General features: G+C 44.3%; 1 protein-coding gene across 11 annotated transcripts in view; it reads left to right on the forward strand.

The window, feature by feature from the left end:
- The window catches only part of HDAC4 (histone deacetylase 4), a 270,456-nt gene that overhangs the window by 80,180 nt on the left and 166,300 nt on the right, over window positions 1-23,976 (forward strand). For 6 of the 11 annotated variants that reach the window (XM_080400676.1, XM_080400683.1, XM_080400682.1 and 3 more), the window contains exon 1: window positions 11,607-23,922. In XM_080400676.1, the coding sequence (XP_080256802.1) occupies window positions 23,757-23,922 (166 nt within the window). In that variant the 5' untranslated portion in view covers window positions 11,607-23,756. Of the gene's footprint in view, window positions 1-11,606; window positions 23,923-23,976 lie in introns of those variants that run through there. The other 5 variants (XM_080400678.1, XM_080400686.1, XM_080400685.1 and 2 more) reach the window with 1 other exon arrangement.

The following is a 23,976-nucleotide window of genomic DNA, read 5'->3' on the forward strand; positions in this document are numbered from 1 at the left end:
GGAGAAAAAGGACTGCTCCTGGCTGCGGGTTCCCACAGCCTGGGAACTCATTATAACTTCGTGGTACTGAGGCTGCTGGATGAAGTTATCTATGTAAATTAAGTACACCAAGACAATAAGGCATCTGCAGCACAAAGGAAAAGGGGAAACATGAAGCTGGATACATGGTGAAACTCTTTAAAAAGTCCCTGCCTTTTCTTCACTTGGAGATACAATTGCTGGTCTGATTTTTTTTTTTTTCCTTTTCTGCTGCATTCTTCATTTGGAGCATTGTTTGTGCTACCCTTGAATGTTAACTGCCAAAGCATCTTCACTTTGTGTGGGCAGCCATGGAAGTCTGTTTTCCGTCTTTCAGAAGATTCCAGCTAGTTAAGTTGCTTTTGTTATTCAATTTTTTTCTTGTTTACCAGGGTATTAGGAAGCTGGAATACAGGCAGTGTGTGTTTTGCCGTAGGAAACATCAGTAGTCCGGTCACTGTTCCAGAAATTCCTCTCGGTTCATTTTTCTCTGTAACAGAGCTCACAAAGATTCTGAATGCTGTAAATGTAAATCTGAAAAGGTCAAACCTCATGTATGCCAGAGACAGGAGTACAGGATGGCAACGATGCAGGGGCACAGATGAATTTTAAACCACGGTTTGAGAACAATATGTTCAGAGAAAACTGTTGAAATACATGCCTTGGGTACTGAGGAAGAGTTTGAGGTAAAGCAGCAAGGATTTCTCTTGCGTTACTTGGTGACTTAACATATAGTAGAGGAATCAAACCACAAGATTTATGGCTAGGAAAAAGGACAGGACAACTGGGGTTCTTCTTTGCTTCCACTTGCTTTGCCTGTGGGATCCCAGTGGCAGAGCAGTGCCTGGGGGAGCAGCAGATCCAGGGGTTTTCCTGTTGGCCAACATTGTGTTGAGTATGGCTTGATGCGGAACTTGCAGCTGAGACACGTTTCTGTCCTGCAGGTCCATTCACATGTGGGCTTGCTGGTGGTGTGCTGACAGCCTGTCCGAAGGCTTCGTTTTGGGGGAAGTCCTTCTGGTACAGTACTTCAGTAATGGTGGAATCGGCTTTGCCTTGATGTATTTCCAATTGAAGAAGTGAAAAACAGTGCACAGTGCAGAGGGAAATCTCATCGAGATAACAAAATTGACAAATGTCAAGTGTTTTCAGCCGCTCCTTCGCATGTGGTATACAAAGGACGAGCAATTCTTGCTAGCTGGGCATTCAGTGTATTGAAATGTGGGCCAGAATTGATTTTTTTGGGGAGGCTATTGATTGGCACTGCCGGTTGGATGGGATGGTTACAGCAGCGCTGCCTCTGGATGCTGTTGCACCAGCAAAAGGCAGCATGGCAAGGTATGAGAGACCAACAGGGCTGGCTCCTCTGGCACTGGCTGGAGGAAAGGAAAACAAAACCAGCTGTTGGTGTAAACCACTGAAAGATGCAGCCAAAGCTGATGGAGGCATTCATCATTTAGCAAAGTATGAAATAATGTTGGGGTTTTTTTTGTTTTAAATAACATACAGGTAGGATGATATGTTCAGGATAATAATATGTACTCGTTCTAGGAAATGAGAAACTGAGAATATGAGTATTTTGTTAGTGGTGAATGCCTTGGAGCATGGGAAATGCCAGCAGACTCCTCTTCCCCGGCCAACACCGGTGCTGCTTAGCCAGTGCCAGCTCTGTCATCCTGAGATCCCACCTTGCTGCTAATGTCTTGAAGTGACTTGGCATAAGGAGGAAATCTCATATGTAGCGTATTTCAATCATTTCAGGGAATGACCTAAACTAGAAATGAGGAGTGAAAGGTGCTGAGTGCTGTGCACCGCCGTGTGCTGTGACTACGGGGAGCTGGCTGGTGCCTCTCTGGACGGTGACTGGGCTGCGTGTGGCAGTTCTTGAGCCAGGCGGAGGGAGGGCTGTGCTCCCTGAACGCAATGGGAGAGCAGACCCCAGTGCCCCTGCTCCCCTGCCTCGGCTTCGTTTCATGTGTGGGCTGTTTTAGGGCTGTTCGTCTCTATTTGGTGCCCAGCTTGGGCTTTTCTCCCACAGGCTGTGCACTGCACAAAAGTCATGTTGCTGTTATGGTGCAGGAAGAGGCAGTTTCTGCGGGCCACCAGTGTCACCAGTAAGCAAGGAAGGCAGTTTTGCAGTGGGAAACCAGGAACCCACCATCTAAGGAAACTGCCAATTTACAGCCTTTGTTTTCCACCCTGAAGGAGGGAAGGATAAAGCTTCCAGAAATGCATTTCCAGCCAAAACATCTCCAGATAAATTCAGGTCCTCTTTTATTTATTTAATTTTTCTCACCACTTTTTGGTATATGGTGCGTTTACTGAACATGCTGTTACTTGCTGTTCACATAAACTAATGGAATATATTATTGTATTGGGGCAATAATTGTATATATACATGCATATAATCAATATATATACGTGCATTTATATAAATGTGTTAATTGATATAACATTTTCTTTTGTGTAATAAGCCTTCTATTTTACGATCTTCAACATATATAATATGGATTTGGAAGGCATTATGAAGGAAAAAGCAATACTTTAAAATTTATTTTAAGAGAAAAAGAGTTTGAGACCCATTATGCATCGAACAAAAATATTTTTTAAAGATACTAGCTCATAACTCCAGGCAACATATCTCTTCTCCAGAGAGTCCTACTTGTGAAAGCAGCATCATTTGTGAGGGAGAGAGTAGCTGACATGAAAATGACTAGGTTGTTTTGTCCATCTGCCCTGTTTCAGAGCCTTTTTATCTTGTGGCAAAGCCAGATATCTAACCCAGAGATCCATATCTCTGGGGATTTTTTGATTCTTTTTGCTGGGGGGAAAAAAATTCTCACCAGGAGCATTGGGGAGGAGTGAGCACTTGGATTCAGTGTGGACAGTTCTGGTTGCACCAGTATGGTGTTTCTGGATGCTTTCTGTAGCAGTTAATAATTTGCTGTCTTCAAGCTGCCATAGAATCATAGAACGGTTTGGGCTGGAGGGGACAGTAAAAACCATCGAGCTTCATCCCCCCTGCCACGGGCAGGGCCACCTTCCACCAGCCCAGGTTGCTCCAAGCCCCATCCAGCCTGGCCTTGAACACTGCCAGGGATGGGGCAGCCACAGCTGCTCTGGGCAGCCTGGGCCAGCGTCTCACCACCCCCACAGCAAAGAATTCCTTCCTAATATCTAATCTAAATCTGCCCTCTCTCAGTTTAAAGCCATTCTCTCTTGTCCTATCATACATGCCGTTGTAAAAAGTGCCTCTTCAGCTTTCTGGTACCAGTTTTCCAGCTTTCCAGTATCCTTCAGGCCCTGGCAGGCTGCCGTAAGGTCTCCCCGGAGCCGTCTCATCCCCAGGCTGAACAACCCCAGCTCCCAGCCTGCCCTCACAGGAGAGCGGCTCCAGCCCTCTGATGGTCGTCGTGGCCTCCTCTGGACCCGCTCCAACAGGCCCATGGACCTTCTTATGCTGGGGGCCCCAGGGCTGAACGCAGCGCTGCTGGGGGGGTCTCACCAGAGCGGAGCAGAGGGGCAGAATCCCCTCCCTCCACCTGCCGGCCACGCTGCTTTTGGTGCAGCCCAGGACAGGGTTAGGTTTCCTGGGCTGTGAGCGCGCATTGCCGGGCCACGTTGAGGTTCTCATCCACCAACACCCCCCCACCCTTCTTTCTCAGGGCTGCTCTCAATCCGTTCTTCCCCCAGCGTGTATTTGGGCATGGGATTTTCCCAGCCCATGTGCAGGACCTGGCACGTGGGCTTGTTGAACTTCATGAGGTTTGCTGGGGCCCAGCTCCTAAGCCTGCCAGAGTCCTTCTGGATGGCCATCTTCCCACATGCTTCCCTTCTGCCCTGGGGAGTCTTGGATCTGTTTTGTGGGTTTCCTAAATGTATGTGTAAAGTCACTCTCTGGCCATTTCGGTATCTGCAGGGCTTTGGCGTGGCTTCCAAGCAGCACGGAGCAGTGGGGTGGCCCCTTCCGTGCAGTGCTGTCTCTGTGGGAAGGGCAGAAAAGGCCCCGGGCTCCTGCAGTGTAGGGAACAGGTTATGACACGGTCACATCCACCTTGTTCTTTGAAAATGTGTTTCATAGCGGTACAAGACGTTAATTTTGATTTGCCCGCTCCCACGTTTGCTGATAATCTTTTCTTGAAATCTTTCCCCTTCCGTGGGGGAAGCTTGGCTGGGAGAAGCTCTGATGGACTTCTGATGGCTTTCTGGGAGGTGCCGCTTGGCTGTCGGTTGGGGCACCCAGAAGGGTGTGGGAGGCACGGCTTTGAGATGAGAAATGGGAGATAAATAACTTCAGATTGGGAAAAAAAAAAAAGCAACAACAAAACAAAACCCCAAATCCTCCCTTTTTCTTCTGATTACTTCTGTTTTAACGGTGCCTTAAGCAGTATCTTCAGCAATAAAAACAAGTATCTTAATTTACACTTTTCTACTTGCAGTCATCAAACAGAAAACAATATAACAAAAGAGATGACTTAAAATGAAGGCTTTTTTTTTCTTCATTTTTTTTTTTTCAGATATTTTTTGATTACTAAGAATGATGACACTTCTTGGCATTGCTGTTTTTACAAGTTGGCTTATCGCGTTGCTTGCAACTCTCAGTCTTTGTTTTATTTAGCTGTGGCTTTTAATTTCCTGCTTGTGGCGGGGTACGTGTTTGTCAAACGCTCTATAGCTGGGATCATGCGGCTTGCCTTTCCGCTTGCACTCACTGGGTTACGGCAGCGTTTGCTTCGCAGGCGGTTCGGTGTGCAAGCTGACGGCGTGTGGCTGTATTCACTAGAACCTGCAGCAGCTCCTGTCAGCTCGCGTGTGACCTCAAGCCTGATGTTTTCAGTGGTCATAAATCAGTGATTTAGTTTTGCTTGAACTGGGTAGTGAGCTTTTACAGCAAAAACATGTTCTTTCTGCTGCCTTATCGTTGTCAAGTTAATTGGTTTAGAACCCAAAATTTCAAAAGTTTCTATTAATTTCATTTTTGGAATGGGATTTGGGGGAGGAGGGGGAAGGATAAGAGGGCTGGAAGAACCATTAGGGCAGCCTGAGAAGCCTTCTGATGGCACGTGGGCTGTTGGGACGCTGCAGGTGGCATCTTAGACTTTCCTGAGCTGGGAGTGGGGACTTCGCTGCTGATCCAACACACTTTTGGTTGTGTGATGGTTAGGTAGCTCACAGTATCTTGCTTGCAGTTCATCAGCATAGTTTCCCTCTTTATGAAAGGTGAGTGGCGACTGCATTGGAGCAATTTGTGTAGTGCCCCTGGTTGGAAGGGGAATCAGACATTAAAGCACACAGCAACCCTTCTACCTGCTGTAATATCTAGAGACCTCTACAGAATTTTTATATTTTTTTTTTTTAGAACATTATTTTTTCGTTTGTAACGCATGAAAAATATTTCATCATGCAGTCATCTGATTCTGCATTCAGAGATATCCTCATGGATTTCAGGCCTTACCTAGGTGTTAAAACTCCTGAGATTTCTTATTATGCGTTAACGCTGCCTCCAGACAGACCTGGTGCACTGTGCACGTCCGGGTGCCTGCGGCATTTACGCAAGTGCAGCCCATGGGGTGGTTTGGCACTTTTTAGTCCCCCATGAGACTGCATGTTGCAGGCTCAAAAGGAATGGACAAGTAATACTCATTAATAGGATTTTTCATTTCTTTTGTCCTATTTATCAAGGGAAACTTTGGCATAGAGTTGTGGATTTCTTGTGGTGCATTTTGCTGTTAACATTACAGTGCCTTTTCGTTGTTTGAAGCTGCTCAACACCATCAATGAGGTGCATCTAAGTATCTTGGAAACTGTTTGGAGCGAGTCTGTCCCAGTCAGGTAAGGAGTAGAGGCTCGTGTGTAGTTTTATTGAAGCAGCCTGGTACAGTGGGTGGGTATTTTGGCTGTGTGCAACCACTGAGCAACACTAAACTTGAGGTAAAAGGGAAGGAGGCTGGCAGACGATATTTTTTTTTGTACCCCCCAACTTCTGAGGGTCTGATGTTATTTTGAACATATGCAAAGGCCAGCACTTTGGGTTGGCCCCATGGTAAGGCAGGCTTGCTTCTCCTTGGCTTGGAAATGGGAGTTGCTCCTCAACAGAGCAGGGACTAGAAATTTCTGTTTGAAAATGTGCTAGTCTCATGTTACTGTGTTTAATGCAATTTAAAGTGCTTTTACTACAGCAAATGTATATTGCTAATATTATCTAATATTACTATATTAGCCATGGAATAATGATCCTTTGTGGTAAAGCAGTAAGAAAAAAAACATTAAGTATATGAGCATTTCAGCTTGTGTTAACCTCCTATTTGTGACAGAACAGGAAAAAAAGAAATTTTGAGTGCAGGGGAGTTGTCGATTGTACCTTTCTCATGGCGTTGGCGAGGTTTTCCTCTGCCAGAGCTTTCCGTTGCTTTCCATCATCAGGGTGAATCAAAGCAGGCGCTGAGGTTAGGTGTTGGGAGCTGTCTTCTGGGTGAGTCACCGTCTCTCTCCTTGAGGTGCACGCTGCAACCGGTTTCTGTGAGCAGTCTCAGTTTCACGAGAATAATACTTTTACTTTCATCAACAATAGGGACTACTGACAGTGTAAAACAGCCTGGGTTTCCTCTAGACAAGAAAAGATACCCAGGCGAGTCTCAAGTTTATGAGAAATGCAACAGTTTGGAGGCTGAGGATAAAGGTATTGCATTTGAAATGCACACGGTTTATCCAAGTAGAAACTTGTGCCCCAGCGTCTTGGGTCCCACAGATGCCAGGTGTGCTGAAACATCTGATCTAGGTAGAGTGGAAGAGACTTTCCTTGCAAAAATTGTGGAGTGGAAGGAATTGCTTCATCACAAGGGCCTGAGTTTAGCAGTAAGTCAGAGCTTGAGGTGTGCAGGATGAAGCCCATATAACCTCATGGATGAAAATTGGAGGTGCCTAGAGTATAACGAGGAGGAACACCACATGGCAGCATACTGCTTGTGGCATCCTACAGAACATCTCTTTATGCTTCTGAGGGCTTGTGCCTTTGCAGCTGGCTATCAGTTTAGCTCTGCTTTCCCTTCCCATCAAGATCTCTTTCTTTTAAGTTATTCCTAGCACCTTCTCCAATGTCCAGCTCTGCAGCCAGCAGTTAAAATAGTGCATCCTGTTATGAGAAGAAAATCTGGAAGCAAGCTGGAGAGCCGCATTCAAGGGAGCCTGCCTTTGGGGTTGGTTATTACCTTGGGGGAGCAACCTGGGCTGGTAGCATGAACCATTTTTGACAAGGAGGCCAGGTACTCAGGTGCTTTCTTGGCCTTCAGTGGTGGCGAGGTGGTACAAGTTGCACTTTCCCTGTTGGCACATAAGGTTTTCAGAAGCACCTGAGTGATGATCCTTGTGTTCCTTACCTGCTGGAGGACTTTGCTCTGAGTTAATTCTACAAGGCCGGAAATGACTGCCAGATGTGTGTGCTCGTGATTAATGCAATAAAGGGAAGCATTAAATACTTTCTTGGAACAGAAGGTCTGGGTGTTGAAATCTGCCTAAAACCAAAACGAGAACCTCCATGATCCTGGAAAGATATGCCACAGCTGTGGTGTGAGTCGGCGAGGGCCGGCTGGGAAGAGCTCCTTTATGAACTCCGTTGATGGACCACCACCCAAATTCAATTACGAGCAGTTCAAAAAGTACATTAATGCCTTTGGGATTTCTGCTGTTCTTACAAAGAAGCAAAAGGCCTGTTCTTGCTGTTGATGTTATCGTGACGGTGTAAGCTAAATCCTTTGCCATCCTACTCTTGTGCGAGTGCAGAGAGATAGACCCCTACCTGTCTGACCACCTTGCATGGTCTCCATCCGATGCTCTCTGTACAGAGTCTGCGTCATCTTCACGGCTCACACATAAAGACAGCAATTTCCACAGAAATACTTAGTTTGAGTATTTTAAAGTAAAATAGTCTTTTGATGAATGGCTCCACATTCTTATCTTTAGTCTAAAATAAGCTTTTGTCTTTGGCATTTTTGGGGGTTTTGTTTATTTAGAGAGTGAAGAGCCAGCTTTGAAGTTTGGAGTATGGTCATGCTGGGCACAGCTGTTTTGAATTGCGTACGTTGTTTTAATTGCAGTTTGTGTACTTCCAGGATAATTTCAGATTTCAACTGATGATTTTGATTAAGCAGTTGCCCTTTGCTGGGCACTGGCTCCGTTGGCTGTTTTTTTCCTGAGCACTTTGGATTAGCTTGTTGGGAAAGGATTTTCACGTCTGGATATTAGTAATTTTTGGGGTCCCACATGGCAGCTTCACCCAGAGCAGCACCATGACTTCTGTATGTAAACCCCTGGAGATCGGTGCTTGTTCCTTTCACGTGGACTGTCCCGTCACGTGCGGACGACACCACAGCTCTTCCTCGCTGAAGTACATCTGGAAGCAACTACTTTGTCTTGATGGTCTAGAATGTGACTGCATTAAAAAAAAAAAAAAAAAAAAAAATCCAAACTTTGTACGTAAATTTCTTAAGTTTTTATATGCATCTACTTGAAATATGAGCAAAGCAAGGAAATAAAACTTGTCGTTTTCCCTTTTTGAGAGAGAGGGTGGCATGAGAGAGGCAGTGTTCAGCCTGGAGAAGAGAAGGCTCCAGGGAGACCTTATAGCAGCCTTTCAGTACCTAAAGGGGGCTCAGAAGAAAGATGGAGACAGACTTTTCAGTAGGGCCTGCAGTGATAGGACAAGGGAGAATGGTTTTAAACTAGAAGAGGGTACATTTAGATTAGATATTGGGAACAAATTCTTCACTGTGAGGGTGGTGAGGCACTGGAACAGGTTGTTCAGGGAAAGTGTGGCTGCCCCGTCCCTGGAAGGGTCCAAGGCCAGGTTGGACGGGGCTTGGAGCAACCTGGGCTGGTGGAAGGTGTCCCTGCCCATGGTAGGGGGGCTGGAATTAGATGGTCTTTAAGGTCCCTTCCAGCCCAAACCGTTCTATGATTGTATGATTTGAAACATGTGATTGCTGTCTTTAATGGGCTTAGGGTGAATTGCAGTTTAGGCTGCCAATAAGCACGGTCAGCTTGTCTCTGGTGCTTAAAATGTTTGACCAAAAGGATTTTTCACTGGTGAGCAACAGATTTTATGCTGTGACAGTAACAGGATTGAACGCAGAGAAGATACCGCATGTGAGGATGAGCTTCTTGGGGAAGCAGAGCTGCAGAGGCTGTGCAGGTACCCAAGGAAGATGAGTGTGCGTGGGTGAGTCGGCAGACCGGCCATCCTCCATCTGACCACTGGCTTACCCCAATGTAGCAATACGAGCTGAAATCAATGCCTGCCTGCTGTAATTCAAACAGATATTTAAATGTGAGTTCTTAGGGTGAAGTGTTTGACCTGATGGCTAAAACAGGTAACAGAGAGAAGGAAGCACAGCCACTTGCTTTCAGACCCAATGGAGCGCTACCCTGGCACTGGGTAGGTGGGGAGCAGACTGATCTCGCTCAGGATGGGTTAATTATAATTCTGGCAATCTGATGGACGCATGTGAAAATGGAGGGAGCTGGGTTTAAACAAGTTACGCTGTGCTACGTTACTGAAGCTCTGGGGGAGAGAGGAGCTGTGGTTACTGGGATACAGGGGGGGGAAAAAGATGTGAGGTACCAGGACCCATGGAGCTGTTGTCTGTTCCTGATGCACATTGAATAAGGTCGGTGTGACATCGGGGAGGTGAGAAGAACACTCTTAGGATCAAGCTTCTGGAGTTGTAGCTTTCTGACAAGCCTGTGTGTAAAGCAGACATGTCCAGTCCAGCTTCCCTGACTGTGCTGTTTGGTTTTTGCCTTTGATTGGAAGCTTTCTCAGATCTCTGAAGGATTTTTTCACTTGTGTGGGGTCTTCCCCCGGTTTTTAAGCTCTTGTTTTGTGGAAGAAAGGCTTGATGGAGCACTCTGAAAGGTTGAAACACAGAGCCTTGCAGTCTGACAGCCACCTGGGACCCAGCAGCTCCATCAAACTCAAGTCATGCTCTGTTTGCTGACGGTCCTGTTTCCATGTCTCCGTTTTTTATTTTCCTCAACGAAGAATTCTCCCTTTTTTCCTCTGTTCTTTCCAATTCTGCCATCCACTCGAGAAGCTGCAGCCTGTAAAGCGAGAAGGCATCTGCTCAGTAGTGAAATCGTAGATGGTTCCTGTTGCCAGCAGTGTCCAGGGAGGGGTCCAAGCATGTTTCCTTTGCCTCTATTCTCCCAGCGCTCTGCTTCGTCAAGGAATTTTCCCCGGGTTCGCCTGCTTTCTGAAAGCATTAGTGTAATGGGTTGCTGAGTAATTATTATCACTTCGCTTTTCTTCTGTGGAAAGGATCAGAGCCCTTGGACGCAGCCTGCCTTGGAAATAGTTTTGTGGATGAGTCTTATTTAGTGTGTGTGCTAGCTAAATGCAGGGCTGGGGTAAGGAAGGAAGCCCATGCCATTCGGTTCATATAACGCACAGTTCATTCCCTCTTTAAGTGGCAAGGCTTTTCTCCTCTTGGTATCTCATTAGCTTGAACATAGTGTCCTGGGAACGTGTGGGCAGGAGCTGGAATCTCATTTGAAGCTGTAGAAAAGCCAGGCTATCATTCAGCTGGATTTCTTCCTGACAGTTTATTCAACCGGAGAGAAGGGAAAATTAAGCAGGTTATTGAACCTTCTCTCCTGCCTTTAAAATGTGCTTCATAGGTCTCCTTCTGCTGACAATTGCAGATAATTTCAAGTTGGTTTTTTTTTTTTTTTCTTTCCTCGCTTCATTTTTGTATCCCCAATCAGTTTTTAAAACCTACTGAAATATTAGTTGTGATTAAAGTGGCATTATATCTGTGAATTTGTAGCTATCAAATGTGAATTCATGTGTTCTGAATAGTCCATGATTGTGAAATGGCTGGGTGCCAGCAGCACCTCTCCTGCTGAATGCCAAGGGAGTCCTGTGGAGTTTGCTTTTTTTAATGTGCTGAAGTTCATGGGATCCGTCTCGGCAGATTAAGCACCTCACATTGAGAATACTGATCACCTGTAGAAATATTTATCTGTGATTGTGGAATACTCTCTTTACCTCATTCATGTACCAAGAAGGATGGAAAGTTCTTTTCACCTGTGATAAAAAGCTACATCAGAACTTACAAAAAAAGACAAAACCCCACACCATGCAGATAGCAGGGAACAGGAACATTTACAGAATGGCTCCTGAAAGAGTCTGTTGGTTGAACGTAATATTCCAGAGTTAAGTTTAATGCTTGGACTATGCTAATTTCTTGAAGACAGTCACCTTTTCAGATGGATAGCACCCTGCAGATGGTAGCAGATTGTACCCTCCTCCACTCTTGCCAGGAGCGTGTGCTCAGTGACAGAATAAAAGCAGTAAGGATGAAGCTATCCATAGGAGTTGATGAATCTCTTGCCTTTAAAATTGAAGTGCTTCGTGCCAGGGAAAATATCTATGAATATATTTATAGTAATAAACAGCGTAGTCTCAGCTCCTTCGTTGCAAGCGGGGAAATTGCTGTTCCACCAAGTCTGTGAAAGTGGAATCTACTTTTAGATGCTTTGACATGGTAGCCTTTTCCCCGCCCCCCCCCCCCCCCCCCCCCCCTTGTGATTTAAAAATATCTGAAGTCCAAATTTTAGAAATCTTCATGTCAATTCATGTACAGATATTATATGCAGACTACCTAAAGCTGGCAGATAATGCCTGGTATTATATCAGGAGCAGGTAGACTGGGACAATTTTCCTGCTGCCTGGTGTTGGTAGTTGTTGAAATTATGTCAGATAGGGTGGGGATCATGGGAAAGTACTCTGCGGAGTACCAGGTTTGTTGTGCATGCAGCATCTCATCTGAGATGGATTTAACATCAGGACATAGTGGGCTCCTGCAGACCCTACCCCGAGTCTCCCAGCACCCTGGGGAGACAGGAACACAATGATACACAATGATGTGTTTTATTATTATTATGATATGGGCTCCTGTCTAGGGCAGTGGGGCTGGAACTAGATGATCTTTAAGGTCCCTTTCAACCCAAACCATTCTATGATTCTCCATGTGGTGGAAACCCTGAGCTGTCCTCCTGGGGCTCGAGGTAGCACTAGGCAGGAGGTGGTGTTGGATGCCCACCACCAAATACCTTCTGATACGTTGGCTGCAGAAGAGAGACTGCGGGAAACGATTGGGTAAGCTGAGCCACAACCAGAGCTGGGTCTCTGACATAGTGGTGTCCTGGTATGGCATGCGTGCTTAACGGTGACTGTGCATGAAATAAGATAGTGGTCTTTGCAGCCTGTAACTGGAGAACTAAAACCGGCGGCTGTTCAGATTGACCGGCGGCTGCGTGCAGGATCGCCCACGGGAGGTGTTGGAGCTCTCAAAGGAGGCTGAGCCGGCTCCTGCCTTAGGTGTCAGAGCACGTTTGGGAACGGCCGGGACGCTGCTGTTCCATCCACCTTTGTGATAAGCTGAATTTGCTAGGTAGGTGTTTGGTGTTGAATGGGAGCAAGTGTTTTTCTTGGTTTTCCGTCATGCCTGAGTGACAGCGAGAAATGGCTAAGGTGCGACAAGTGATTGGAGTGTAGGATACGTGCTTTGCTTCTACTGGAAGTGCCTGCTTGAGCTGGTCCGTAATCGGACTTCATAGGTGTCTTCTGTGTACCAAATGGGCTGATTCTGAAACTTGTTACAGGAGAATGGAATGAAAACCAGGATTAAATATGGATATTTTTGGCTTTAAAAGGAAGAATACACATCAAAAGCGTACTATACCTGCTATTTCTTTAATGTGGTATTTCTTTCCTTTGTATTTTATTTTTTCTTCAACTTCATGCTTTATCTGCCTGGGGGATGGTGGAAAGGCTGGCTCTAGGGAGTTCTGACTTTCCTTGCCCAAAGGGGGAAGCAGGTCTACTGAAATGGCTAGCTGTTCTTGTTTGCTGTAATTATGTCAAACCATTTTCAGTAAGCTTTATCTCTTTAATCTAATGGATAGGTTACCACAGACCTTAGATTACTTACATTTAAATGGGAAGGATGCTTTTATTAATGTGGATTTCCAAAATGACCTATCTTTCAAATTTCTGTGCGGATCAAGTCGTCAGAGTCTGCTGAAGAAACTGAAGGTTGTAATCTTTAGTAGGAGTTGCATTATCCTCCCATTGCAAAGAATAAGGAAAATAATGGCATAGGAAGTAGAACACGCCACTTTTACAATTTGGCATTTGAAAAGGAGCGTATTGTTATTTGGATATTAATCTCCAAATATCTTGAGGACTACAGCCTTTCCTGTTTTAACACATCTTAGGTATTGAGCTTTTGGGGTAACCCCCTGTTAGTATGGTAAAGGTTGCCATGCTTACTAACTGTTGCCGAGTGTTACTTTTACCTTTGTGTTAACCCAAGTGGCATCCGTTGGATGTATCTTTACTGAGGTTTTGGTGGGAAAGCAGTATGAAGCTCTAGTAGACATTACGCCAGAGTATCTTTCTGCCTCTTGTGAAATACCAATGTGGATTACAATGCAAAAGAAAGCTTGAAACACATCATAGCTCTTGCTTGTGAGGTACTGAGTGCTGTGGTCTGCTGCTGGCTTCAGTGGAATGCTCCACCTGACATCTGGACCTGTGAATGTCTCTGGAGTCATCAGTATTGTCAAGGGCATGAAGGAGGTGTACCATTGCAGGTATGTCAGCCTCTTCTGTAACCAAGGCGGATGTCAGCCTGACCTAGTTTCTACTGCATCAAAAGTAAAGGAGTCAGAATTACGGCGAATTAAATATATACAAGACCCTTCTGATGTTTATGCGTTACGTCACTCACTGCAATGGAAGGTGGCTAACTTGTATATCAGATGTAGCAGTAGGAATAATAATACGAAAGACCCATAAACAACCCCATATAAAGAGGAATGGATTAGCTTTCATCTAAATGGCTATTTTCTTATTTATACTTGCAGGCCAAACCCTAACATATTTAGAGCCCAAATCTAATGATTTTGTTTCTTTTCCTTCTATCCGCTGTCCTGCCTGTTGATATCTGCAGCATTTTATTTTTACCATCTACCTTTTAAAGTATGAGTAAATAGTGCTTAAAATACTACATTTGTTGAATTCTATAGGCTGTTGCAATGCTCTGGATTTTTATAGCAGTCACAGTCGATTCCAATTGAAACCATAATTGGTATTTTGACTTGATAGCTGCTGTAAATCTCAAAGAAGGGAAGAGAAGGATGGGCTCATTTTGTTAGGCTGCTTCTCTTTCGGATGCGTAGTGCATCTTCCAGCTCTCTGGGCTAATTAAAATGCCATTACAGTACATGTGGTGCTACAATACAGTCTAGGGAGACTTCCAAAAATAGCTTCTTGAGTGCAGACAAATTAGAGAGGAAATATGCACTGAGCATTTTCTCATAGGTTTAAAGAGAAATAATCCATTTGCTGCCTTAATTGCTTTCTTGTAAATGTTGAAGACTTTTTTTTTTCCTCTGTAAATTTCAAATGAGTAGACAAATAAATAATATGTCCATGCTAATTACTATTCTCATTATTAATATTTTAACTTGTTGTTACACGCCGTAGCCATTAATATGCAAGTCAGGGTGTTTTAGCGGGCTGTTCTTAACGGTCAGGGCTGGAGACTTGTATTCCTCAGCAATCCTATTTTAGCTGCTTGGCATCCCAAGGCTACAAGGTTAATGCACGGTCGGTTTTAGAAATACAGCAATGGGCAGAACCACCCCCTCACTCACCCAGCCCAAATCCTACCAAAAAGTAACACGGAAAAATAGCATTTGCACCTTGTTCAGCAAAACAGCCCCCCCAGCTCATGTATAAAAATGCAAGATACTTTTCATAATGTGGCTGTGGTACATGTATGCTGATAGCGGAAGGGGAAAAAAACCACAAGATGTTCTTGGGTCTGGAAGAGGTCCATGAAATTGCCGTGGGCTTACACGTGTAATGGAGACAGCGCATAGCTCCTGGGCAGTGCCGGTCAGGGTGAGGAGCTCTCACTTTTCACAGCCTGTCCCCCCGTAAGCGGCTGGCAGCAGCCTGATTGCAAGGGCTGAGGCTGCGGACCGCTGGGCAGCCTTCCTCAGAGGGAGGGAGCTGGGGGAAGGGGAAGGCAAGAAGAACAGCTCGTGACTGTGATGGCAAGTACCGTGCGGAGGATCAGCTCCGTGGAGCACAGCAAATGTTGCTGATGAGGTGTACAGGCTGTGTAGGATTGTTTTGAAGCTTGCTTTAGGACTGCCTTCAGGCCAGTCCCCCAGACACGAGTCCCCTTTTTCTGGCTGGAGTGTGTTAGGTGAACTGGAGGGCATTTCGGGTTGAGTCTGAGATGTATTCCCCCCCCCCCCCCCCCAAAAAAAAAAAAAAAAAAACCAACAAAAAAACCCCAAAAAATAATATCCAGGCTGTGTGCTCAGACTGCTCCGTGATGCAACTAAAACTACAGGATACGTAAAAGTGTGGGAAGTGGGGCAGCCACTCCGCTCCTAACAAAATGGAAGCGGATCCTGCCAACACGCCTCTTCATACCGGCTTGGAAGGTAACCCCGATGCAGCACGCACCAGCTCATCCCTTAGGAGACGGTAACTGTGAGGCTGGTTCTGTCTTTTTCTATGAAGTGCGCTATTGTCGTGTTCAAGTGACCTCCAGTTGTACCGTGAAGCAGATGGGGAAGGTGGCGTGGTTGGAGAGAAGGGGATGGATCTCTCTTCTCTTTGTGAGACAAGTTCATAATTGTTTTACTAGAAAGGGGTGAGGAGAACAAGGTAATTGTTTTCTTGATGACAACTACAAATTCAGGAGTCATTGATCCAGAAACATCCCCTTTCTTTCTGTCCTTAGCAGAAGCTTAATTTTAAATGTGGATGCATGCTCTTGGAAGGATGTGGTTGGGATAGTCTCTTAGATACCAACTGATGGCTGTTTATCCTGGGCTTACTGTCAGCTGCCTTGTTTTGCCTGAAGCTTTTTATCGATTGGACACTGAGATAGAACAGCTTCTTTTTATTTTGGCTTGGAAATTACAGGGGCAAACTTTTGAGCTGTATCTATCTGGGGAAAAAATAGCCAAAATCATCTGGTTAGTGCTTTGTGAGTGGTTTGCAAAGAAACAATTACCAAATTCGTCAGCAGTCACTTAGACTGTTGCTAATGTCTTACTGGGATGTCTGACTGCTCAATGGTTTTCCTTGCACTAGTTTTCCATATCTACCAACTGGAAATATGTAAACAATATTTTTGTTTCCTACTGTATTACAGAGAATGGTAGAGTCCATTGGAGGTTTTGCAATTTGCGTGCCAAGCCCACTCCAAAACCAGCTTGGAAAGGAAGCCGAAGCTGTGAACGGCAAGTGGCAGCAGCTGCCTCGCCTGGAGGACATGGACTGGCAGTTCAATGGCAGGGTCTCAGGTTTTAGGACTTGTTGCTTACAGGAGGGATAATTCCCTGTCTTCTCAGAAATAATCAATTACTGCTATGTAGTGAAGTGTTTTCCAGAAAGTATATGACTAAGGAAGACCAGAAATTTATTTGGTCAAGAGGTCTCAAACTCCCTGCATTAGCAGGTAATTGCTTATCCTGAAAGAGTCTCAGGGCCACTGTGTCATCTTCCCTCAGCTGAGAACTGGCTGATGGTGGAAAAACTACGAGTTCTGTGGACCCTCTATTTCATTTTTCTAAAATCTTTTCTCAGAGGTTTTTCCCTAGATTGCCTACAATTCATCTTGTGGTGTTGAATCTAAACCAGAGGGCAGCACGTTGGCCGCAGAGTCTGTCACATCCCTGAGTAATGACCTCCCCTGCCTTGTCTATATGTGCCTGCTAATGCATCCTGGAGTGAACTTACATCTTCTGCGCTGTTGCCCGACAGTGGATGCTCAGTTTTGTAAAGTCCTTCGTCTTTTCTTTGTTGTGTCCTTGTTTTGCCAGGTATTTTTCATTTTTAACTGTACTTTTGACTGTTAATATGATCAACGTCATCATTAAGGTGGGTAGGGTTTTTCTCATTTGGCCATCCATTTTCCAGCTTGCCGTTCAACTCTGCATCTCACGCTCTAAAGGGGGGGTTCTCTAGGGTGTCAGGACAAACCTGAGTTTTAAATGCAGCTTTATGGCTCTTACCGGTGAATTGTGAACTGCCACAGCACGGTGCATGTGGTAGATCCAGAAGCAGATGATGACTGAGGGGCCCTTTTAAACCAGGTGCGTACTTCATTTGGGGGGATTCATGACGACCTGATTTTCTTACTGATGTGCCCTGTGTAGCCTCTCAATCTCAATGTGGATTGTTGTTTTTTTGGTTTGGTGGGGTTTTTTTGTTTTTGTGTGGTTGGTTTTTTTGGTGGTGGTTTTTTTTTTTTTGCTTGTGTTCTTTTATAACTTGAGTAAAATAACTTTTTTTTTTGCCAGTTTGCCAGCGAGGCAAACTGACAGAGAAACAAGTCATTTGCCTGCCTTCAACTTCACATCTTGCTTTACCTGTTACCTGATATTTTTTTTTTGTTTGTTTTGTTTTTGTTCTGCCTCTTGAAATTGTCCTTTCTTTCAGGAAATAAAATCCTAGTCAATAATGCCGATTTTCTGTACCTCTTGCTCCTGCCTTTCTCCCCTGCCTCTCTTCAAGTTTTACTTCTATAGGTCTGCAGAAGTTTTCCTGTACCCTGGGTGTCCTTTAAAGATCATGCTGGTTGTTCATCACTTTACTCAAGGTATTCAAGTAGGCCAGGCTGATTTGCATCAGGGTGAAAGATCTGGATACATGGAAAACTATTTAAATAACCACTTCATTCCCGGTTCTGCCTTGCATTTTTAAATTCATCAGAGTTAATTATAGTAAGGCTGCTTACAGTCTTTCTAAGAGCTCCCTGAATGCTTTAACCTCTTTTTTGGTTCTTTTTTTCTTTGAGGTAATAAAGCTGTACATCCCTGTCCTTGTCTGTTTTGCCTTTGCCTTGGATGATGATGATGTTCATTTTGCTGCTTCATCTTTTCTGAGAATTTTTTTATCTGTGCATGTTTCTGTCTTATTCTGGAGGGTACTGTAGCCATCTTGCCTTTGTTTTGCTGTTTTCAACATGTTTAAATCCTGCAAACCCACCTATTTCCAAACCTGTCCTGGCTATATTTTTAAAGTAACTTAAACAACTCTTTGAAACAGACTAGGATAAAAATAAAGTGTTCCCATCAATGAATAATGGCTTCATCTTATTAATTAATGACTAGAAATACCCATCTGGAAATTAAGCTACACTAAATGTTCTCTAACTCAAGCCATAAATCAGACAGGCTGGTGTCTGCCTCCTTGCAGGCTCGATGGATGGTGCAGTTTGTCTTTCCCTGGTGAGCATCTTGGACCGGACAGGCTGCAGGCATTCATTTCACTGCCGGCTGCTGTCAGCCCTGGGATTAATCTGCCCAGTTCAGCCTCCCCGGTACAACTGGGACAACTCAGCCCTGCGCTTTTCTGGTATTTTTGGTGAAAACCTTAGGTTGATTCATGCAGAACTAATTCAAGAGGATGTTTTCTTGACAATTATTTGTAGTAGCTTAGGAAAAAAATTTGGCTACTAGAGAGCTCAGAAATATTTTGTAGGTAATCTGGTTTGTCTCAGTACTATTCAAATTGGGGTTTGTGGTTTGTAAAAGAGTGAAATCATGATTGCATGGTTTGACCTCTTTGCACTGTCTTTGTCTGTCCATGGCAGTAAGACAGGCTGCTTCCCATCCCTGCCCACTTTTTGGGAGCTGCAGAAACCACCCCTGTGATTCCTTCTAGGCAGTAACAGGGATAAAAGTAGAGTTGTGTGTGGCACAGGTAATTTCTGTGTTTTTCTTTTAGTTCTGTAATTGTCAAAGCTTTCTCTGTAGATACGCGGTGAATTGTGGAGAGGATTGGAGCTGAATACTTTGTGAAGGTAGTAGGTGGGGGTAAAACTTTTTTGTAAAGGAAACAGATTGTATTCATTTTAGCCTTTACAGACCTAGACTGCTGTGGTAGTGCTTTCAAAGTGTTGGGATAAACCATCTTGCTTTTCCTCTCTCACACAAAGGTCAATTATACATTGATTGGCTTAGGAGAGAGTCTCCAGTAATGGTGATAAGAAAACCCAGTGCAGCAGTAGCAGAAAACACACTTTTCTTGAGGCTTAGATTACCCCAGGTGACCAGATTATCTTCAGTGTCATGGTGCAACAGGATCTATGAAGCAACACAGTTGAATATGCAATACATGGGATTTTTTTGCTCTTTCACATAAAGCACGTAATCACAGCCTAGGCCTCCAAACCCCTCCGTCTTTCAGCTGTCAGTTCTTAGAATTTTTTTAACAGATCATTCTCTAAAAGTTTGACATGGGTTTAGCTCCTCTGTTTGAGAGAATGAATTGATCAAAGTAAGCGCTTTTGTGGGCAGCAGTATTGCTGAACAAGGAGGAACCCTGGTATACTGGGTGTTATGGATTTTAGTAATTGATCAAAATTTGGTGTAGCGCAGTTAGGGTTTTAAAGCCTTCTTTCAGACTGGTGTAAGGGACTCTTCTGCTCCTTTCAGAAGGCTTAAGTTTTTTTGGTTGGGTTGGGTTGGGGTTTTGTTTGTTCGTTTTTGTTAGGGAGTGGGGGCTGTGTCAGTATTGTGTTGGCAGTAGATATGATGCTTCATTAAATGCTGCAGTATTTTAACTTTCCTAATAAACTGATCACCTAGGCTCTTGACTAAATTATTTCTTTGCTTCTTGTAGCATCTTTAGCTCATTGTAGGAAGCTGAAGAGACAAGAAGAATGCTTAACTGCTTCGAGAAGCCAAGTTTGTGTTGTTTTCTTTTTTTTTTTCTTTCTTTGTTTTTGGGCTCACAAAAAGCAAGCTGACTCTGCACGTGAAGCAAAGTTTTGAGTCCAAGACACTCAGTTTTTTATTGAGTGAAGCTCATTGATAGATGAAACATTGCATCTTTGCGTAACACAGATCCTGTGCAACTACCGCAATCCAGAGCAAAAGAGTATTTCTCACCCTAAGTAGCTGACCCAGTGTACAACCGTGTTGATTTTGGGGAATCCCCTGCAGTATCCTGACAGCAAGTGGTGTCTGAAACCGGAGAGACTGCTTGCATTTATGGAGGTGGCTGGAGGAAGACTTTTTGGCTTTGGCCTACAGCTGTTGGGATGCTGCTGGGAAAAGGACAACGCGAGTTCTGGCTGGGGCAGTCTGGGTACAGAGCACAGGCTTCTCAAATGTGCACGGCTTCTGCAGTGAGTCATAGCAGCTGTATAAAATGAGCTTGAAATCTCTCCGAGGGCCTGGCTTTTTCACTGCTGCTGGTGTCCTATAGTAACAGAGAAGGCATGTGTATGGGGAGCAATAGAGCAGAACTTGTGTTTGTTTACAGCTACTTCATTTTTTTTTTTTTTTTAATAAAAAAAGCAAACCCCAAACTCCTTTAGATGCTAGAAAGCGAGTAAATGGAAATGTCTTCAACATTGCTTTGCTTCTCACCGTTTTATTAACTGTGGAGATGCTAGGGATGCTTGGTTCCCTCTGTGGGGCTGCTGCCTGGAACTGCAGCACGGGGATGCCTGGTGCTGCATGGGCGCTGCAACCTCTGTGCAGCCACCTGCATGCTTGTGCTTCCACCCCTCCCCTCCAGAAGTGGAGGTGCATTTGCAGTGGGAGTGAATGCAGGTGCCCCAGGTACATCCTGGGTCATCCCAGGGGCTGCGTGGGCCTGCCTGGAAGCGCAGGTTTTTATCCTGCAGCCAGAGGTGATGTACCTGTCTGCAAGTTGCATGAGAGAGGAGAGTGCAAGGGCTGGGAAACAAGACAGTAGGTTATCAGGAGCAAGTAGGGTGAAATGATTGTGGTATGGACCCACCAACTCAAAGGGTTTAAAAAATATAAATACGGTAAACGACTTGTGCAGATAGCATATTTGCTATGTTACAATTGCGGGGTGGATGCATTTAGTGTGCTTGGGGTGTGAGGTAGCTTACCCCGCAGGAGGATACAAGTGATGTGCCAGCTCGCGTGTTTACATTTTACTTTAACCCTTTTTCATCCATACTAGTAGCTTAGGAGAAGAGGTGCCTTACACAAGTAACTCCTGCCAAACCACCTCTTTTTTTTTCTTTTCTTTCTTTCTTCCCCCCCCCCAACAAATAGAGAATTATTTTTTTTAATCACTCAATACAGCAAATATAGAACCTTGGTCTTACATCGTTTGGTTTCATTTCCAGTGTTTAAAGTATCAGTACTTTAAAATATGTTCTTAAATGTTCTTCTGTGATTAGTCTATTACTCATTCTGAGACAAAGATTGAGGAGTGCTGGTTTGTGTTTTTGTTTTTTGTTTTTTTTTAAATAGTTGAAAAATGTAGGTACTTTATTTCTTAGAATTAAAAAAAAAAAAAAAAAAAGCCTTAAAAATCCCCACTAACTAACACTTTTCTTGGTGATCTCTGATGCACTGGTGAGACTGAAAATTCACAGCAGTGCTGGAGGAACTCCACAGGCAACATGATTTCTTGGTTTGGTCTGCATCAGCGTGGGTTGCCTGCTTTGTCCAGGTGCCCATCCACGGTGTCTGGCCAGCAGGAGAGCCTGCTGTGGGCTCATGCCATGGATAGCTGGGCTTTTGTCAGTTGTCCTCTACCAGCAGCTTTGTGCTGCTGGAGGTGCAGGTTTAATATGTCACATGTTCAAAAGTGCTGGGTTTAGCATGAGGAAGCGCACCTTTGCTCCGACAGCCTCGCTGCAAATGGGTATTCTCGTCAAAGCTGACCCGGATTTGTCTTGTAGAGCACCTGGGCTGCTGGTGCAGGGCTCAGTGTGGTAGGTGGGTCCTTCTCCTCTGACGGCACATCTTCACCTGAAATAGCTCGGCAGAGAACCTGAAAGTACTCCGCTCCCCACGAAAAGGTGGGAGTCCTGGGGCTGTTCCTGCCTTTCCCTCTTGAGCATTCCCTTTTCCCAGATGCTCTCTCCAGCCGAGCCATGGCACATGCAGGTACAGCTGGGGCGGCTGCTACTTCGTTGCTAGGGGAGCCCAGCAGAGTGATTTTTATCTTTTTTTTTTCTTTTTTTTTTTTTCAGCTGCTGACAGGCTGAAGTGATGAGTTTTGGGAGCTGCTCATGATCCCTGGGTGGTGCTGGCACATTTAGTGCAGAAACATAGCAAAAGCTTCAGCAGCAAGTGGGGTTGAAGTTCGCCAATGAATTAAAAAATTACTAATGAAGGCTATGACAACGAATGCCTGTCTTACAGAAAAAAATAAAGCTGTAAAACCTGACATTTATAGTAACCAGGAAGGATGATTTTTTTTTCTTTTTTTTCCCCCTATCCATTTACACTCTGATCTGCAGAGACCACTGGGATGTGAATCTGTAGAGGCTGATAGCTGAATGTTATTTAAAATAGCGATGTGTTTCTCTACCCTTTCACTCCATTGCCTCATCCTTTTTTGCTGCTCCCTGCGGCTTGCGCAGGTGAAGCTCAGCTGGCCGAGTCTCATCCCACTGATGCCATAGGTTGGCCACTGGTACAGAGAGGCGAGCCACTCTCTTGGCTCTAGAAGTAACAAGCCAATAGCCGAAAAAATTATAGTGTGAATAATCTATATTACTTGTCTGAGAAGAACTCAGCATGGCTATAATTTAATTTATTGACATACTGCCGGAGGCTGCGCTGATCCTTGGGTATGGTCACTGGAGGCAAACCCATGCCAGTGATGGAGAAGACCCAACTACGCTTTTTCTACAGAAAGCTGGAATGGAGAAAAGAGGGAGAAGAGCACAAAGTGTGATGGTTTCTTTTTTTTTTTTTTTTCTTGTTTTGTATGTGTGTTAATGTTCTACTGACATCTTAACATTTTTATAATACTGTCCTTTGCTTTTACCGAGAGAGATGGGGTGACTTCTTTGATGTCTCCAGACAGGGTTTGGCTTGATCGTATCTGTGCTGCAGCACAGAGCACAGAAAGGTATTAGAGGAGAACAAGTGAGATGGAACTGGCAAAGGTGCAGGTATTTACAGTGGAAGAAATGGGTTTGAGATAAGTTTTCTGTATTCCAGTATTCATAATCTAAGTACTGAAAACATAATGTAGCATTTTTTGCTGCCACTTTTATTGGGGGGGCGGGGGGGTGGGTGTAGATGGGAGGGGAATGGGTGACCAGAAAATCTGGTCTGGCAGTCTATAGCAGTAGGTACTGTGTTCTTCTGTTTTAACTGTACCTGAATGCAAGATACAATCTTTGAAATATTTTAAATAGAGAACTGCTTTGGCAAGATGGATTTCTGCATATCATTTACAAAATATGTTTTTAATGCCTTTCTGAAATCCAAACTTATGCAAAATGGAGCTTGTTATGCATGTCTATGCATTTTAATCTCCTGCAGTGATTTGTCAGTTTTCCTTAACATCTCCCTGGCATATTACAGCTATTCTTCAACTTTGCTTCACAGAGCTGCGTTTCTGTCTTAACTCACTCTGTTCTCAGAGCAAGGAATGGATTGCAATTTAGTTATTGTATGGTAAGGTTTATAAGCTGACATGTGTATTTCCTTGGATTGGGATCAGTACCAGTTGTGGATTTAAAGACCTGGAAAACCTGAGCGTAATTCGGGATGCAGTATCTTTTATTTTATGCTTTAGTGTAAGCAGTTGTTACACAGCTGTCCTGTTAATGTTCTTGTTTCTATTGATTTATGCTACTTGTGTTTCTGCTTTACATTGATAACTGGTTAGTGATCTTTTTTTTCTGCTTGGAATGTCTAAAAATAGCTCAGGTAATCAAAAAGTTGATGTGTTTTGGCTTTTTTTTTTTTTTTTTTTAATTTCATCTTTTTTTTTTCTCTTTCCAGATGGGCTTTCTGGCAGAGACCAGCCAGTAGAGCTGTTGAATCCACCTAGAGTGAACCACATGCCTAGCTCTGGTAAGAAACTTTTATTAAATATTGTTCCTATTCTGGGAATGCAGTAAAATACTC

The sequence above is a fragment of the Falco punctatus genome (genome assembly GCF_963210335.1).
Source record: "Falco punctatus genome assembly, chromosome: 8".
NCBI lineage: Eukaryota > Metazoa > Chordata > Aves > Falconiformes > Falconidae > Falco > Falco punctatus.